Source organism: Carettochelys insculpta, chromosome 7 (genome assembly GCF_033958435.1).
Source record: "Carettochelys insculpta isolate YL-2023 chromosome 7, ASM3395843v1, whole genome shotgun sequence".
In the NCBI taxonomy this organism is placed as follows: domain Eukaryota; kingdom Metazoa; phylum Chordata; order Testudines; family Carettochelyidae; genus Carettochelys; species Carettochelys insculpta.
The window spans coordinates 74,784,074-74,802,268 of NC_134143.1; the positions used below are offsets into that span (position 1 = coordinate 74,784,074).

Sequence of the window (18,195 nt, forward strand, 5' to 3'; positions counted from 1 at the left end):
GAGCAAATCAGAGAGCAGAGGGGCAGAAGGTGGTGGGGGAGGGAGGAGTATCAAGAATTACATTAAGCCAAGTATGTAAAAGATCCCCTATAATGACCCACAAAATTCCCATCCTGGTTCAAACCACGTGTTAATGTGTCGAATTTGAATAGAAAAGGGAGTTCAGCAGCCTCTCTTTCTAAACTGCTGTGAAAATTCCTCTTCAGTAAGGCGCAGCCTTTCAGGTCACTAACAGGCTGGCCCACTCCATTAAAGTGCTGGCTGACAGGTTTGTGAATCAGGAGTGTTTTTATGTCTGTTTTATGCCCATTAATTCGCTGTCTAAGAAAGTTTGAAGTCTGTCCAATATACAAAGCTTCTGGGCATTGTTGGCACATGATGGCATATATGATGTTAGTTGAGCAACAGGAGAATGTGCCCATGATTCTGTGAATAACCTGGTGAGGTGCAGTAGTAACAGAGAGGAAGCCCAGTGATGGTATCTGCAGAATAGGTATGTGGACAAAGCTGGCAGTGGGCTTTGTTGCAAGGAAAGGTTCCAGGACTTCTATCTCTGGGGTAAAGACTGTGGTTGTGGGTGAGAATCCTCATAAGGTTGGGAGGTTGTCTGTCTGTAGGAGAGAACAGTCCTGTCACGTAGGGCCTTCTGGAGTGTGGCATCCTGATTAAGGATAGATTATAGGTCTTTAATGCTGTGTTGCAGTGGTTTGAGGTGGGGGCTGTAGGTAATGACCAGTGGTGTTCTGTTCTTGGCTTTTTTGGGCCTATCTTGGAGTAGCTGGTCTCTGGGTATTCGTCTGGCCCTGTCGATTTGTTTTTTATTTCTCCTGGTGGGTAATTCAGGTTTATGAATATTTGGTAGAGATCTTGTAGTTTTTGGTCTCTGTCAGTTGGATCAGAGCAAATGCGATTGTACCTAAGGGCTTGACTGTAAACAATGGATCGTGTTGTGTGTGCAGGATGGAAGCTAGAAGTGTGTAGGTCAGTAGAGCGATCGGTGGGTTTCCGGTAGAGTGTGGTACCGATCAGGCCATCCTTGATTTGTACCGTAGTGTCCAGGAAATGTATATCTCGCGTGGAGTGGTCAAGGCATAAACTCTGGGTGCCGTTGAGAGGCCGAAGGGCAGTACCCTGTATTGAAAGTGTTCTGTTCCCACTGTAAACCAGAGGAAGCGTCTGTGAGCCGGGTGAATTGTTACATGAAAGTAGGTGTCCTGCAGGTCCAGGGCTACGAACCAATCTCCGACACCCAGCGCAGAGCATATGGAGGCAATAGGAATCATCTTGAAGTGCTGTTTGCGTAGGTAGCAGTTTAATGCTTGTAGGTCCAAGATGGGTCTCCACTCCCCTGTCTTTTTCTCCATAAGGAAGTAATGGGAGTAGAAGCCTTTCCCTCTGAATGCATGAGGTACTCACTCCACCGCTCCTGTCACAAGGAGGTGGTCGACCTCTTGTTTTCGCAGAGTCTCGTGAGAGGGGTCCCTGAAGAGGGCCAGGGTGGGCGGAGCAGTGGGTGGTATGCGTGGAACGGGATGGCCTAGCCGCTGAGACTGTTTCCAGCACCCACTTCTCCGTAGTGATCTTGGACCCCTGATGGTAAAAGGGGAGCAGCCAATAAAGAGACGTTGAGCTGCTGGTTCATGTTGGGCCATGGAGATGGTAGCACAGGGCTCAACGGAGGAGTCAGAGGTGGTGCCTTGGATTTTGCAGAGGTGGATTGTGTTGTTGTTGGTTACGCCTTTTAGATGGCCTATGAAGTTGTCTGGATTGATCACGGTCTCTCTGCTGCTAGGACTGCCGCTGGTATGGGTAATTGGATCATCTCTGATATGGGTAGTACCTCTTCCTTTTGTGTGGCGGTGCATACATCCCTAAGGTTCTCAGCGTCGTTCGAGAGTCTTCACTGGAATGTGATACAGTATCTGTGGCTTTTGCAAACAATTTGCTTTTGTCCAAAGGCGGGTCCTCGGCCTGGCTCTTTAATTCCTTACATACCCCAGAAGTCTGGAGCCAGGATACTCGCCTCACAACCACATCTGTCACCGTGGAACATACAGCAGCACCAGCGACATCCAAGGCTATCTGTACACCCGTACGAGATGCTGCATAACCCTCTGGGACAACTGCCTTAAGAACAGGTTTCTTGGATTCTGGTAAGAGATCCACGAGGGTCATTAGTTTCATACAGTTATTGAAGTTACAATTAGACAAAAGTGCAGCGTAGGCAGCCATGCACAGTAGGAGGGTAGACGAGGCACAGACTTTTCTCCTGAATGGGTCCAGCCTTTTGGCATCCTTGTTGGAGACTGTGGGTTTATACCGGGGAGCCTCAGACCTCTGCTGCGATGACTCTACCACCAGCGAGATGGGGTGAAGATGGTTGAATAAAAATTCCATCGCCTGGGAAGGCACAAAATACTTTTTCTCAGACCTCTTGTTAGTGGCTGGGGTGGAGGCAGAGGTTTGCCAGATGTTATTTGCTGCCTTCATTATAGCATCATCCAACAGGATGGAAATCTTGGATGGTTCTGGAGGTCTCAAGTTCTGTAAAAGTTTTTGTTGTTTTTTTCCTGGGACTTCAGCTGTTTGAATGTCCTGACTGAGCTACTCTTTGTGATGGGGTTCAGGGGTCCCCCTGCACTGCACCCCGTCCGCTGGCAGGAGTGACTCTCACTCAGCAGGTACAACAGAAGGTTTATTAGACAACAGAAGCCCAGTTTCTCACAGAAGCGACAGCACAGCAGCCAGAGACAGTCCTTCCAACCTGTTCTGGGGGGAAGACCCCGAGGGGTGCCCCTCTGGGGTGTAGCTTTCCCCCTCCTCAGGCTGGCTGCCTTCCAGCTCTCCCTTTTCCTAGCCTCTAACTGCCGACCCCAATTCAAAACCCAGCTCAGCTCCTCCCTGCTCTTTGTTCAGGCAGAGGTGTTACCTGCCAGTTGTAGCCCCAGAGTCATCCTTAGCCACTGGGAACTGCTGCTTGCCTCGGACATCCAGCCTGACTCACACATGCACTCCCCCCACTCCATTACACTCTTTTAAACAGTTCTTGAAATTATCTTAAATTGCCAGGGGGGAAGATTCACCCAGAATAACCACCTCATCATGGGACGAGGAGGATACGTCTGTCTTGTAAGTTTCCATGCATTTCTCTAAGCCTTCGCCAGTTCCAATAGGGCGAGAACTATGGATTGGGCCTGTGGAGATGGAAGTGATGGCGGAGGTGAAGGGGTAGCTGAATGTCCGTACCCTTGTCTGCATTCAGGAGAAATATCTCGAGATCTCCTGTGATAGCGGTATTGCTGCTGCTGGTCCCTGTAGGTGTGAGGGTAGCAGCACAGGCGAGTATCTGGGGATGAAGAGCGAGAGACGGAGCGTCTCCTGTACTCATGATGGTGATCAGGTTAAGGTGGTATGACAACCTGGAAGACGGTGGGGGTGAAGGGGACCTGCGGTAACCATGGCTGCAGGTGTGGTGCAGTCGTTCTAAGAAAGGTGGTGGTCTCAGGAATGGCAATGGAGGAGATATTGGACGTTGAAATGACAGTACCGTGGGAGAGCACGGAGACATGGTGTGATGGGTTTGAGGGGTCCCCAAGCTCTGCACCCGTCCGCAGGCAGGAGTGACTCTCACTCAGCAAGAGAACAGCGGGTTTATGAGCCGACAGGACGCAGCATTGTACAGAGTCAGTGCAGCCGGCAGAGACGGCCAGTCCAATCCATGCTGGGGAGAGGAGGCCCCGAGGGGCCCCCGGAGCCGGGGCCTTGCCCCCTCCTTGGTCTCTCTCTCTCCCAGCCCAGACTAACTGCTTCCAACTGCCAGTTCCAATTCAGACCCCTCAGGCTCCACCTGCCCCTTTGTCTGCAGCCCAGAAGTGTCACCTGGTCACCAGGTTACCCTCAGCAGGAGCCCCCCCACCTTCTGTGACATACAGGTACACACGTATCCCCCACGACATCACACATGGGTTGAGGACAGAATGTCAGAATTGGTTATGGGCGACAGTGCCGAGTCTTGGCCTCTGCCCTTTTCAGTTCCCTCCGGGAGTTGGTGCCCATCAGCACCATATGCGGTGCCAGATAAGCCAGTGCAGGTAGCTCTGGTGCCGTACTCGGTGCCGCCAGCGCCAGTGGCACAGTGTGCGGTGCTGGTACTTCCAGTGCTGATCAATCTTTGTGTCGGCACCGGTGAGCTCCGTGAACCCGTCGGTTCTGGGCGGTTTCTTGCATCGGCACCGGTGGAGCCACTTCCCTAGGCTTAGAGCGCCTGTGCTCCTTTGCTAGTGAGGAAGCTCAGCTCTCAGTACAACTTCTCTTGTCACCAGATGAAAGGGGCAAAATCGAGTCAGAAGTAGTTTCTTTTTCTTATGGCCTTCTGGAGAGACCAATGAGGCCGCTCGGCATTTTTGACCTGCTGCCGTGCCTTTGGGTGATGGCTGGTCTGTGGTATCGGACCGGAGAGCTCTTTCAAAGAGAATCACTCAGTCTCATCTCTCTGTCTTTTCTGGCTCTTGCTAGGGCAGGGATTCCCAGCCTATGGGTCACCATTCGATATTCTAAGGCTAACTGCCTGGGTAGGCGCTGAGCCTCATGTGGCTCTTTAAGGAGCCATTTGCAGCTCTCACCTCTGCGGCCACTCACTGCTCCGGCTCCCAGTCCCTGCCCTAAACTCAATGTCACTGGTTTAAAGGCTGGTAGGAGGGATCTGACCATTACACCTAATTAAATTGAGCCTTGTTCAGTGCAGCAGGGCAGGGGAGGTGAAAGAAGGGAGTAGGAGGGCTGGAGGGAGCCATGTGAAGGAGGCGGCGGTGGCCCGGTGAACGAGCAGCAAGGGGCAGCAGTAATGCTTGTGTGAGGTAGATGGGAGGGCATTTTGGGGCTGTGAGAGGCTTAAGCCTAGAGGCAGGGGGGGCGGTTTGGAGCTGCGAGGGGTTTAAGCCTGGGGGTTGGGGCAAACTGAATTGCCTTGGGTCACAAAGTCTGACTGAATTGTCAAAATGTGTCAACGGCTTAAAGGTTGGGAACCGCTGCTCTAACATGACTGGGCTGCATTAACAGGTGTGTTGTGAACAAGACACGAGAGGTTATTCTTTCGTTCCGCTCTGCGCTCATTAGGCCTCAGTTGGAGTATTGTGTCCAGTTCTGGGCACCACATTTCAATACAGATGTGGAGAAATTGGAAAAGGTCCAGAGAAGAGCAACAAGAATGATCAAAGGTCTAGAGAACATGAGCTATGTGGGAAAACTGAAAGAGCTGGCCTTGTTTAGTTTAGAGAAGAGAAGACTGAGAGGGGACGTGACAGCGGTTTTCAAGTACCTAAAAGAGGTTACAAGGAGGAGGGAGAAAACTTATTCTCCTTGGCCTCTGAGGATAGAACAAGAGGCAATGGGCTTAACCTGCAGCAAGGGAGGTTTAGGCTGGACTTTAGGAAAAAGTTCCTAACTGTCAGGGCGGTCAAACACTGGAATAAGTTGCCAAGGGAGGTTGTAGAATCTCCATCTCTGGAGATATTGAAGAACAGGTTAGATAAATGTCTGTCAGGGATGGTCTAGGTGGCGTTTGGCCCTGCCGTGAGGGCAGGGGGCTGGACTCGATGGCCTTTCAAGGTCCCTGCCAGTCCTAGTGTTCTGTGATTCTTCCTGCTGGGCAATGAGCTGATCTGTGGTGAATCTGCTGCTGGACCACCCTCCTGCTTTGCACAGCTTGACTACGTCCTCCTAAGGAGACAGTTATATGTTGTCTCCCCACTCTTCCCTGGGGTTGCAGATGTACAGGGTGATGCTCAAAGCTCCCGATTCCCCAGAACCCCTTCCACATGCCAGCCTCCTTGTGGGCTACACCCCTCCCAGGAGTTACACCCTAGGCCTCTCTGCCTTTTGGGACCAATTCCCATGGACCCCCAGGAGTAACCCCTCCTCGGATGTGACACCCCCCGCCCAAGGACCACGACCGCAGTTGCTCAGGTTCAGCCACTGGCCCCTCCGCCTTGGGGAAGCTGCACCTCACTGCCCGTCAGCACACCTGGGTCTCACTAGCCCCCATCACTTACTGCTGGATGCTCCATTCTTGGGGTGCAGCACCTCCCACTGCTGCCACCAGCTGTAATGGAGTGTGGGTGGCCCCCCGAGCCTGCACCCCGTCTGCAGGCAGCTGTGACTTTCTCTCAGCAGGGCAGACAGACCGATTATCAGGCAACAGGGACACAGCGTAGAACAGACGCGTCAGCAAAGGAGCCAGCAGCTGTCAGTACCATCCACCTCAGGGAGAGGGGCCCAGAAGGGGTCAGTTAGGGCCCTGGTCCCCTTCCTCCCTCTCCAGCCAGCAGAGAGAGACTGCCCGTCTCCCGCTGCTCAGTTCAAATCCCAAGTGCCAGGCCCCTCCGCCCACTTTTTCCTGCTGCAGGGCAATAGGTGTCCCCCGGTTTCCCAGGTTATGAAAGGTTGGGGGCGTTGTGGACAGGGAGGAAGTCGTCACACCAAAGCTCCCATCACCCACTATGCTCCGATGCCAGGGTTAGGGAAACTGAGGCGCCCACCTGGCGTTCTTACAGGACAGGAAGGAACACGCGGCAGAGGACTAAAATCCCCACAAGCCCCACTTTGCCGCAGTCAGCAAAGCACCGGGGTCCAGGCCGTTCAGCTCCTGGCAGAAGCGTGGGCCCAGGCAGCTTGGGGCTCCTGGAAGGCTGAGATTAGAGGGCCTGAGGAGAGCCGCAGCAGAGGCCTTTGCCGACACAGCACCCAGCTCGTTGCACTCTTGATTTCCAGGGTTACCGGCCTGGATCCCCTTCCTGGGACTTGGCCCTCTGCTGCGAGTTCCCCTCGGCCCCTACAGGCAGACCAGGGGTGCGCAGAGGCCTTCGCAAAGCCCTGCAATCTGGGGGAGAAGAGCCAGGCCCTCGGCTGCTGGAAACCAACCCAGACCATGACTGCAGGGGCACAACAGCCGGGCTGGGACTCAGGAGGACAAGGAACAAGCCAAGGGTTGGGGTTTGCCCCAAGCCCTTTTTCCAACCAAGGTCCTGCCAACCCCCCACTAGGCTGGTGCTGCGTTAGTTGAGTCCACAGCCCAGGGCTCCAGGGGCCAGGGCCAGTGAACAGCCCGGCTACGCCAGGCCCCTGGAGCATGCTACTAAGGGACAAAAATCCCCCAGAGGCTCCAGCTCCCAGCTCAGCTGGCAGGATGCAGCCCGCTCTCCCACCCAGAGCAGCAGGCCTGCCTGGGGCAGGATGACAAGGCTGGTTCCTCAGAAGGGAGCAGCGACCCTCTGCCCCGCAAATAACCCTCCCATCCCCGCTGAACAGCAGGAGGTGATCCACTGGAGCCGAGAATAAGCCGCTGAGCGTAGAGCACTAACAAGCTTTTAATGAGAATTTCCCATTAAGGCCTGGGGAGGAGACCTCAGACTGCCGAGCACATTGCATAGATAAATAAGGACACGGATTAAAACCACCACCACCACCACCGAAGGCCTGGGCTCCAGAGCCAGACTCCGAAGTGCTGCTCCTCGCAGCTGGGGCACTGGGGACAGCCGGCCTAGATGTGCCCCAGACCGACTACAGGCGGTGAGCTGGCATGCAGCGATTTCTGTTCCTGTGGGCTCCGCAGCTGGGCTGGCAATGCCCAGACACACACCACCAGCCCCTGCTCACAGAATGCCACAGGAAAGAGGAGGCTGCCAGCAGGGCTCTGCCCACATTGGTACAGTATCCTGTAGTCGCCAGGGGCAAAGAGCTGGTGGAACACGGTGCTTCTATGCAGCTAACAGCTGGGCCAGGCCAGGATCTGTTGAGAGCCTGAACTGTGCCTCCCTTTCCCAGGAGTTAGGAGACAGACAACACCCCTCTGCAAGCACCAAGGCTAGGAGCAGTGCCCGGCCTTGCTAAGCTGGAGAGAGCACTAACTGGGTGATGGCCTGGCAATACTGGGCAGACGCCCGCATGCCTGCTGCCGGGCAGAGGGGGATGCGTCTGTCTGCCCAGCGAACGCTGTGTACCGGAGAAGCACCCGGCTCCAGTGAAGGACCTGCCTGCTGCACACAGCCTATGCTGGCTGCTCTGGCCCCTCGGAGTGTTTCCATGGGGAGGCACCAGCAGGTGGCTTGTGTTTTCCCAGGGACGCCGTTCCGGGCAGGGCCCCCCGACTCCTCCCAGGCCCTAGCGCCCCATGGGCTTTCCAGGATCACTGCTGCGCTCGTTCTCTGGAGCTGAGTGGCCCTTGTGGCTGGGGAGAGCTACTCCTGCCAGCAGCTTTGTGTCATAACCGTCTGGCTCTGCTGCTGCTGGGCGAGTTACTGCCACCCTGCAGCACAGCGGGATCCAGGCTGCTTACCCCAGGGCTCCTGGCTGGGGCTGCCCAGGGCCCATTTACCCCAGCACTGACTCCTTACGCCCCGGCCCAGGGGCTCTCTGCACTCTCCCTGGAGGGACACTGGCGAAGAAACACCTTCCTCAGACTGAGAGGCAGCCAGCGGCAGGGCTGGGGCTGGGACAGAGCAGCAGTGCGGGGCCCCAGACTCTCCAGGCCTGGCAGGACACCGCCTCCTGTCGCCTCCCACTGCCTGCAGCTGGCCGCAGAGCAAAGCAGCAACTGCATTTCAGAGGCGCCCTTCACACCCAGACAGCCGAAGGCAAAGTGACTTGGGCTCTGAGCATGGGAGTAAGGGAGCTCCCAAACAAAGCAGAACTCGGGTCAGAGCCCCTGCCCTGGGCTAGAGCTGGGCTCACACCGCGGCTCAGGTCTCCTCCCGCCTCATGTCACTAACCCTGCGACCTGGTGAGCTGTAGTTGGATTTCAGTGATTATTTGCTCCATCTAGCTGGCTGAGTAGGGCTTAGCTGGCTCCCCCACGGATTAGATCCTTACTTCACGGCAGGGCTTGTGGCTCTCGCTATACCCCGGAGCTCAGACAGACTGGTCCAGGCATCCGCTTAGCAGAGCGCTTCAGCTTAATGAGCCAGACAGCTGCCAGGACCAGCTGCGAGGATGGGGCTTATTCTGCACCTAGGTGATTTCATCTGCTTTCTGCAGCTCATAGCAAAGCTCTCCAGCCTCCTCCCCCGCATCTTGGGTGGCTCTGGCAGGCCAGAGACCCTGCCAGTCCAAAAGGGGCACGTGCCCACCATGCCGGTTACAATACACACCTGACTGCCCAGCCTTCGGTACCACTGGGCCTGACAAACCTACCTCCAAGCCACCACCTGAGAAGCTGCGGCGCTGAGCTCCCAGCGCAAACCAAGCAACACGCTGGCCCCAACACAGCCCAGCTGCCTGCCTGCCACGTTAGCCCTGGACAACCTGCCTGCCCTCCCCACCCCGCTTTCTGCCTTGCTCAGACGCCCCAGGCAGTTTGCCATTCCCTGTCCCCTCAGCCCTGGGGGAACAAGGAGGTGATGAGTGCGGGCGGCCGCCAGGCAGGAGGTGGCTGATTAGAAAGGAGGCACAGGTTGCAACACCTCGGCAGCAGCCCAGGCAAGCAGGCGCGCTGGGCAGGGAAGCCCAGCACAGGGGTGACAGGCGCAGGGAAGCCCAGCACGGAGGTGACAGGCGCAGGAGACCTGCCTCCCTGGCACCAGGCCCGGCCCTTTCCTGAGCAGGCACTTGATGTTCTCGTCAAGGGCCCCTCTAACGGCAGCCAGAGGCCAGTCTGCTCCCTGCGCTGGTTACTGAAGGCAGGTTTGTGGGGGGCCTTTCCATAGACTCCTCAGCCCCAGGGCGTGGGGGGACCACAGCAAGAGGCTATTCCCAGCTAGAGGAGGAGTTTATTTAGGAATCTGGTTCTTCCCCATTTGACATCCCCAAATTTCCCTGACACTGCTGCCACTCCTCCCGCTGCGCAGGGCCGGCCTGGCCGAGCAGAGATGAGCTCTGGGACCGGGATTCGGTGCTGCTGCAGACACTCGCTCTCTGTGCTGCAGAGACAGCTTCCTGCGAGCTAGCCAGACCGTCAGCTGCCGGGGGTGGGATGTCTGACTCCACCGATCTGGGTGCTGATGGGTGCAGGGGATACAAGCGGGACAATATGTTACAAGCTCAGTGCAGAGCAGTCGGAAGTATCAGCCTGGCCCACGCCAAAGCAAGCTTAGAGCACTGCGCAGACAGCTCCTGCCTGCTGTGAGCCGTGGGCTCAGGCTGGGCCTGCAGGCGGCAGGTTAGCTAGTGGTTTGCCCATATTAACACACAGAATTGGACCCCTCGCTGCTCTCCCAGCGGGTCCTGCTGCAAACCGAGCCCTGGTCAGCTGGGTTAGAGGCTGGCGAGGGCTGCAGCACTAGTTCTGTTCATGGCATGAGATGCAGCAGGCGTTATTCACAGCTTCCCGGTCCATTCTTGTGCTGCGCACTCAGGCCGCTCCGGGCTGCTCAGATGGACGACTCCTTGGTGGAAGAGGCATGAGCCTGCTGATGCTTCCGGGAGTCCTGGGCCAGAGGGACAGCAGTGATTAATGCACACGAAACGGTGCCTGTAACAACTGAGCACGAAGGGTTGTGCTTCTGTTCCCACAACCGAGGTCTCGAGTCAGCCCCAGAGGAGGGCTACGGGAAGGCCGTGGGTCTCAGTGTCTCCTGCAAGCTGGCACACTATGAACAATCCTTACCAGGTCAGTAACTGGTCACCCCTTTCTCCTCCTCCAGGCCCCACTCAGCCAGCACCCACCTCCTAGCAGGCCTCAGCTCTACCCTACCATGCTGCTGTGCGTCACCTCGCCCCTTTCTCGCCTGTGGCGGCTCGCGGCCGATTTCAGACGCTGTGTGTGTTTTCTCACCGCACTGTCCTGGGACGTGCCTAGCTGGGGCCGAGGTGCAGCGCTGGGAGCTGGGCTGAACCCCTTTCCCCGGGGGCTTTAGCCATGCTTTAGGGCGGGGTGCACTTGGGGGTCGTAAGGAGGCACAGAACGAGCAGCTGTCTCCTCCATCTCATTAAAAAGGTTGAAGGGTGTTTCTGCATGTGCATGGGCGTTTCTGGACGGGTTCAGAACCGGGTGCGTTCCTCAGACGTGGGCCGAAAGGACGACAACCGACATTTCCCCGGGGTTTGGATGACCTCAGAGAGGCACGGGGGAGGGGTGCTGATACATGCAGGGCCAGGGGAGGGGGGGTGTGGTGTGCCTCTACATTCAGGGCTGAAAAGTGCAGCCTGACGTAAAAAGTTGGCTCTCCCTGCTCTGGGGCAGGCCACAGCACTAATGGCCACCTCCAAACTGCAGGTCCAAGCACCACCTGGCCCGTATCTCGCCCGCCAGCCCTGCATTGACCCCCAAAGGGGCCCAGCAGAGTGCAGCAACCCTCCTCTACCACGGAGAGCAAGTCTCAGTGCTGGAGCTCTCCGAGACTACTGCATGCTGGGGTGGGGCATCCTGCAGACCTCACTCCTGTGCTCCAGGTGAAGGCAGGCACAGACCCAAGTTACAATGCACAGGGCTACAGGTGTAACACGCTGGCTTGGGGTGGAGAACAATGTGTACGTGTGACCATGGCCATGTGGAATTCTCACCTCTCTCCTGCCCTCAGACAACTTCAACCTTAACCGGCTCCCATGGGTTGCTGGAGATTCAGGTCTCTGTAACTGGACGCAGTTTAAATGGAGAGACAGAGGCAGATGGGTCAGAGGGAGCAGAGACCAGTGGGGCACTAAACATGCTTCAGGACCGTCCTTGGAAGCAGCCCATGCTAAATAATGATTCGTCTCTTATCCAAGTCCAGATTTACCCCACAGCTGGCACAGGACATGGTGTTACCCACAACCCACAAAGGACAGTGAGCTACGCTGCAGGGACAGGACTGCCTGTCATTTAACTGCTGGTTAGTCTGGACAGCCCACAAACCAGACCTGCGCTTGGCACCCACGGGGTGAATGGAAAGATGCGGGGTTGGCCTGAAGGCCAATACGAAAACAACAGGAGTTCAAACGAAACAGGGCAGAGAAAAGGTTCTCGGACGATCGGGGGACCGAGAGCGGAAGGCCTCGGCGTGGTCGGCCTGGCACAAAGCAGGCCAAGGGAGCAGCACTTTTGTACCAGAACAAGGAGAAGGGTCTCGCCCTCGAGGGAAGCCATTCTGGAGCGGCTTCCCAGGGGAGCAAACAACCTACTCGGCTGAGGACGGAGCTTCATAAGTCAATGGCGGGGGGGACCTGACAGGCGCCTCTGCAATATCAGGGACTGATCTCTCCAGTCCTGTGCTCCTAACATGAATCTTCGCTGCGCCCGTCCAAGAGCCACAGCAAAGATCGGGGGAGCGGGAGAAGCAGCACTGGGAGAAGCGTGTGAGCAAGGGAAGGGGGCGAGAGAGATACAGGTATAAACCATGGAGGGCAGAGAAGCCAGGACAGAACTTCCACAGCACGACAGGAGCACCAAGCTCCCATAAGAACCAGCTGCAGTGCTGTCTCCATTCCAAGCCAAGGGTTAGGGTCTGATGCCAGAAACGCATCTTCTGGCCCCCGGTCTGACTGTAGGCTGATCGTCTCCAGGCCAGGCCACACAGAAAGCACTGCCCCCACCCCCAGTAAAGCCCAGGACCACCCGTGATGGAGTGGGGGGTGCGTGAGAGAGTCAGGCTGGATGCGTATGCAACAAGCTGGGCAGCTCCCAGCGGCTAAGGATGACCCCTTGCTGTCTGTAACCCTAAGCTAGCAGGTAACACCTCTGCCCTGAACACAGAGCAGGGAGGAGCCGAGCAGGGATTGAATCGGAGGCGGCAGTTAGAAGCTGGGGGAGAGGGAGCTGGAGGGCAGCCAGCCTGGCGAGGGGGGAAGCTACACCCCAGAGGGGCACCCCTCGGGCTCCCCTCCCCAGGACGGGTTGGAATGACTGTCTCTGCCGGCTGCACTGACACCTCTGTGCTGAGCTGGGCCTCTGTCGCCTAATAAACTCCCTGTTCTACCTGGTGAGTGAGAGTCACTTCTGGGTGTGGTTGGGGTGCAGCGCCTGGGGACCCCTGAACCCCTTGACACCACCCCAGCTCCAGGCAGCACACGAAGCCCCTGGAACAGCTCTTACCAGGCAGATGTTCTCATTGCTGGCTCGCTCCCAGTCCGGTGAGGAGTCCCTGCTCGTCCGCTCCCCGACCAGTGGGTTGCCCAGCATCCTCCGCTGAGTTAGACAAGAGAGAGGCCTGTTGTGCCGGGGTTTTAAAGGGAGAGGGCAGGAGGAGGATTCTGGGCTGAAATCACAGCCTCACACTGCCAGCAGCTGGATGTTGGGACAAGACACACCCGAAGGAGGGCCAGCGTGGAACCCGACCCAACAGGCTCTGCTCAGAGCCAGGCGCGGCACAGCCCCTCCTCCCAGCACTCCGCTCCGGCAGGGGCCGGGCAGTTCCTGCTGATATTTAGGCCCATGCGCGGAATGAATTTTGTTACGTGCGCTGGGGAGATGTGGTGCACATTGCCCAGGCGCAGACAGTTTTGTGAGCTGTGGAAGGGGTGGAACCAAGGGACTCAGAGCATGGGAGGGATCTGGGCTGGAGGAAAGGGCTCAGGACTGGGGCAGAGGGCTGGGGATGCCGGATCTGGGGAGGAGCTGGGATTAGTGGTTTTGGGTACAGGCTCCCCCTAGGCCTTTCTCACTGAAGCAGCTCCAGGTCAGACTTGGGCAGCTGCTGGGAGGCTGGGTTGGGATGCAGGAGGCCCCTCTCTTCTGGCTGCAGCAGCTCTGTGACTGGCAGCCCTGAGCTGCTGTGCGGGGCTTATTAGGCAGCTGTGCAGCTTTGAGGAAACCCTAGTGGTGGTAGGGTCAGAGGGAAACCAGCAGCACTGTCCGCAGTGGGTTCCTCCCCAGGCGCCAGGAGCGCGCCCCTGCGATGGAGTGGGGGATACCTGTGTGTGTGTGTGTGTGTGTGTGTGTGTGTGTGTGTGTGTGTGTGTGTGTGTGTGTGTGTGTGTGTGTGTGTGTGTGGCTCACAGAGGGTGGGGGGCTCCTGCTGAGGGTAACCCTGATGACCAGGTAACACCTTTGTACTGCAGACAAAGGAGGAGGTGGAGCCTCAGGGGTTTGAATTGGAACTGGGAGTTGGAAGCAGTTAGTCTGGGCTGAGGGAGAGAGACACAAAGGAGGGGGCCAGGCCCCAGCTCTGGGGGCCCCTCGGGGCCTCCTCTCCCCAGCATGAATTGGACTGGCTGTCTCTGCCGGCTGTACTGACTCCTCTGTATGATGCTGTGTCCTGTCGGCTAATAAACCTGCTGTTCTCCTGCTGAGTGAAAGACTCTCCTGCCTGCGGACGGGGTGCAGAGCCTGGGGGACCCCAGAACCCCATCACAGCCTCCCCCAGCCAAAGAGAAACCAATTTACAAACACAAACACAACCCTTCCCTGTCCCACTCCAGGCGCTGGCCTCCTCTCTTTCCCCAGGGACGAGGTCCCGACAGCTCCTGCAGGGACTCCCTTGTCCCAGACGGGCCTGAGGCAGCCCCCTCCCAGCTTGCAGGAGAAGGGCCCTCTCTCCTTCTGGGGCTAGCGACCTTGACCTCCGCAGGCTCCTGCTGCCGCCCGACTGCCTTTGCTGCAGGGGATAATGCAAGACACCCGCTGCACCTTGCGTGGGCACAAACCCTGGGCCTAAGACCAGTGCTGGCCCCTAGAGCCGGGCGGCCGGGCGGACACGCTGCCAGCCCCAGGAAGGGGAGACCTGAGGGCGTTACGGACCCACAAGAGCAGCTTCTTTCCCAGCTGCCCAGCAGCGGCTGCCTCACACCCTGCTCCTCACACAGGCACTGCGGCCAGCCCTGCTACCGTCCCGCAGACATGCTGAGGGGCTGGGGAACACACACGTCTCAGAGCTGGAAGGGACCTTGGGAGCCAGCAAGTCCAGTCCCCCTGCCCCCTTGGCAGGACCAAGCACCAGCACCCTCCCCCCTTTTTCTCCCCCAGTCTATTTGCCCCATACCCCTAAATGGCCCCTCAAGGACTGAGCTCACCCCCCTGGGTTTAGCAGCCTGATGCTCAAACCACTGAGCTCTCCCTCCCCCGGTAACCCCTTACACTAGCTAATTTCTCTGCACCATTCAGTACTTCCGAGACCTCTCCTGGCCCCTCTCCTAAACAAACCATCACCTCTCGCACCCTTCCACACTGTGCTGGAGCTGGGCTCACCCACCTGGCACATGCTACCCTGGCTGGCCAGCGCCCAGGGGCTGATGTGGAGGACTGCGTGTGATATAGTGGGGGGATACGTGTGTGTCTCACAGAGGGTGGGGGGCTCCTGCTCAGGGTAACCTGGCAATCAGGTGACACCTCTGGGCTGAAGACAAAGGGGAGGTGGAGCCTGAGGGGTTTGAGTTGGGAGCAGTGAGTCTGGGCTGGGAGAGAGAGAGAGAGAGACAAAGGAGGGGGCCAGGCCCCAGCTCTGGGGACCCCTCAGGGCCTCCTCACCCCAGCATGGGTTGGACTGGCTGTCTCTGCCGGCTGCACTGACTCCTCTGTACCACGCTGTGTCCTGTCGGCTCACAAACCCGCTGCTCTCCTGCTGAGAGAGTCACTCCTGCCTGCGGACGGGGGCAGAGCCTCGGGACCCTGAACCCCCTCGCACTGGGACAGTCTCCTTTCCCGTTCCTCCTGCACCTCCCCTCTTGGTTTGCTCAGCGATTGCTGCTCCTGAGCAGGGGCTGGACCAGCCCAACATGCTGCTCCCAAGAGCCAGGCTCGAGAGATGACTTGGCAGGGGCAGTGGGGCTCACAGCAGACAGAGCTCGGCTGGGCGGTGCAGTTACCTTAATAAGGCCGCTGAAGGAGCGGGAACGGGTCCGCCTCTGCGCGGGGGGCGTCAGCACAAGAGGCCCAGGAGTGAGCGTGCCGGGATGCTTTTGGAACTAGGAGAAACATGTAGGCAGCACGTAAGTGTGCAGCTGACAGCTGCTCGAGTGCCCGGCTCCCGAAGGGCCCAGATGCCCGGCTCAGGAGAGCCCTGCCCGCTGCCGTGAGGTGCTCCCTGGGCCGGCCCCTCCGCCCGGAGCGCTACCTGCCGGACGAGCTGCTGCTTCTTAGCAGAGTCGGGCATGTTGCGGACGTGGCGGAAGAGCTCCTTCAGCGCCGCCTCTGTGCGCTGCTGCGTCTCCTCCTGCTGGGAAGGCTCCAGCCGGCTCCGCTTCTGGGTCCGCAGGGGCTGCAGCTCCTTGGAGCCAGGCGATGGCGGCAGATCCAGGTCATCCTGGGGGAGTTCCGAGGGGCACGGTCAGGTCCCCGGGGTCCCCCCCGTGCCACCGGCTGGGCACTCTTGGGATCCCGGAGAGCCAGGCGACTTATTGTGGAACCCATCAGCCGGTGCACGTGAGGGCTGCCGGAGCAGCTGCGTCAGCACCTCTGCAGGGCTGGGGCACCCTTCTCCACCCGCTGGGCAGCCAGGGTACCCTACCAAAGCCCATCAGAGCTGTGCTGAGCCCCAGGGTGGCCAGGAGACAGGCCTACCACTAGCCCCTCCCTTCCCAGACACCAAGGGAGCTGCTCTCCAGTGGAGAAACTCCCTTCTCCAGCCAGTGGAGGGTCTGATCCCCACCCTCCTGCCCGGCTGCAGCTGCTTGCACTGCCCTGGACCAAGAGGGGCCTGACCCCAGTGGTCAGTGTGGCTGGTGCAGGTCTGAATGTGGCAGCGCAGCAAAGTACCCCCGAGTCGCTACACATCCTGCACCAGGGAACCGATAAGAGGCCATGGTGCCGCACGCCAGTTCCTCCCTTCTGCACAGGGCCTGATGTCCCAGGCCAGCCCTGCATGGCCTGAGTCGTCTCCCAGGGCCCTGCCAACTCCGGCTCCCCTCCCCCTCCCCCTCCCAGCAAAACCCAGTCTTGGGACCATGTCAGCGTCTCTCGCTTGTAAAACCCCTTGCACAGCTCCAGTGCACCCCCTCCACTCTGCCCCGCCCCAGGGGCTGCCACTCATCTGCAGCCCTCACCTTCGAAGCGTGTGCTCTGGACCCCAGGTACTGCAGCCTGGCACACTCCCGAACGTATGCCGGAGCCTGGGCAGGGAGGGAAAGCAAGCAGAGACACAGACGAAAGCTGTCACTTCCCCGGGCCCTGGACCACACGGCACCCCCCAGCCTTCCTCTGTCCAGTGCAGTGACAGCAGTTGTGTTACGACGCACTGCTGCCGAGACGGGCGTGCGTGGGCCAGAGCCTGCCTAAGAGGAGGACACGCTTGCCTAGGCACAGCACAGCACAGCACAGCACAGCACGGCCTTGCAGAGAGAACACCGGCATGCTGAGAACGGCAGCCGGAGGCCTCCAGGACCCTTCACATGACTGGCAAGTGTGCTGGATAGCCAAGACTCTGTCCTCCCCAGGAGACCCCAGGCTGGTGCACAGCCCCCAAGCAGAGCCCCACCAGGAGCGTGCAGTGCTGGGCCTCTCTCCAGCACAGCCCACCAGCACAGCCCCAGGCCTGGGAGCGGCTCTGCCACGTGCATGCCTATCAAGGGTTCTCAGGGTAGAGATTCAGCTTCTCCCAACACTCCCCCAGGGAAAGGCCCAGGACACGCTCACCAGCGAACCGGGGCCTGAGATCCCCAGACTGCTCTTACGAGCATCTCCCAGGAAACAAACATGCTGCAGAGGCTGCCAAAGCCAGTGCCTGGACTGGACTGGCCGGCAGAGGGTGCTGGTGCACTGCCCTGGGCTTTCCCACAGCCAGAGGGGAAGAGGCCACGTTCAGGCAGGGCACACCCAGGCGCTTTTCTTCTGCTGGGTCCCGGGCTTGGCACATCCCAGCTGTCCCTCGCAGTAGGGCACAGATGGTGCCTCTGCAGCGCCCTGAGCGCCCCTCCTGGAAGGTTGGGTGGAAGTGACAGCAGGAGTCAGGCTGAGGCCCACAGAGGGTGCACAGACCTTAAAGAGTTTCTGGGAGTGTTTGATCATGAAGGCCACGCCGTCATTCAGCTTTGTGATATTCTGCTGCAGGTCGCCTGCTGTCACCTGGGGAGGGAGCAAAGCCTGAGCATGGTCATTAGGAGGGGAGGCGTGCGGGCGGCTCCTGAGGAGGTTCCCGTCCACCACCCCGGACGCCTAGCATGCCCGGAGGCAGAGTGCACACAGACGCAAAGCCTGTGCCAGGAGGCCAGCACAAGCTCTCCGGCACCCGAGCGACTTCAGAGCAGAACTTCAGCAGCAGAGACAGGGCTGTGGTGCTTCTCCCAAGGCATCTCTTAAACACCGCAGGAGCTGGGTGGCTTGCGACGCGCCGAAAGCGGAAGCACTGCACAGCCGGC

The 18,195-nt window shown here is 58.5% G+C and overlaps 1 protein-coding gene across 3 annotated transcripts in view; it reads right to left on the minus strand.

The window, feature by feature from the left end:
* Positions 1-7,369: 7,369 nt before the first annotated feature.
* The window catches only part of ARHGAP19 (Rho GTPase activating protein 19), a 42,290-nt gene continuing 31,464 nt past the window's right edge, over positions 7,370-18,195 (minus strand). For 2 of the 3 annotated variants that reach the window (XM_074999960.1, XM_074999961.1), the window contains exons 6-12: positions 17,816-17,902; positions 16,885-16,950; positions 15,957-16,145; positions 15,709-15,807; positions 13,001-13,093; positions 11,494-11,565; positions 7,370-10,418 (exon numbers count right to left, since the gene is read on the minus strand). In XM_074999960.1, coding sequence (XP_074856061.1) covers positions 10,362-10,418; positions 11,494-11,565; positions 13,001-13,093; positions 15,709-15,807; positions 15,957-16,145; positions 16,885-16,950; positions 17,816-17,902 — 663 coding nt within the window. In that variant the 3' untranslated portion in view covers positions 7,370-10,361. The remainder of the gene's footprint in view (positions 10,419-11,493; positions 11,566-13,000; positions 13,094-15,708; positions 15,808-15,956; positions 16,146-16,884; positions 16,951-17,815; positions 17,903-18,195) is intronic. The other variant, XM_074999962.1, reaches the window with a different exon arrangement.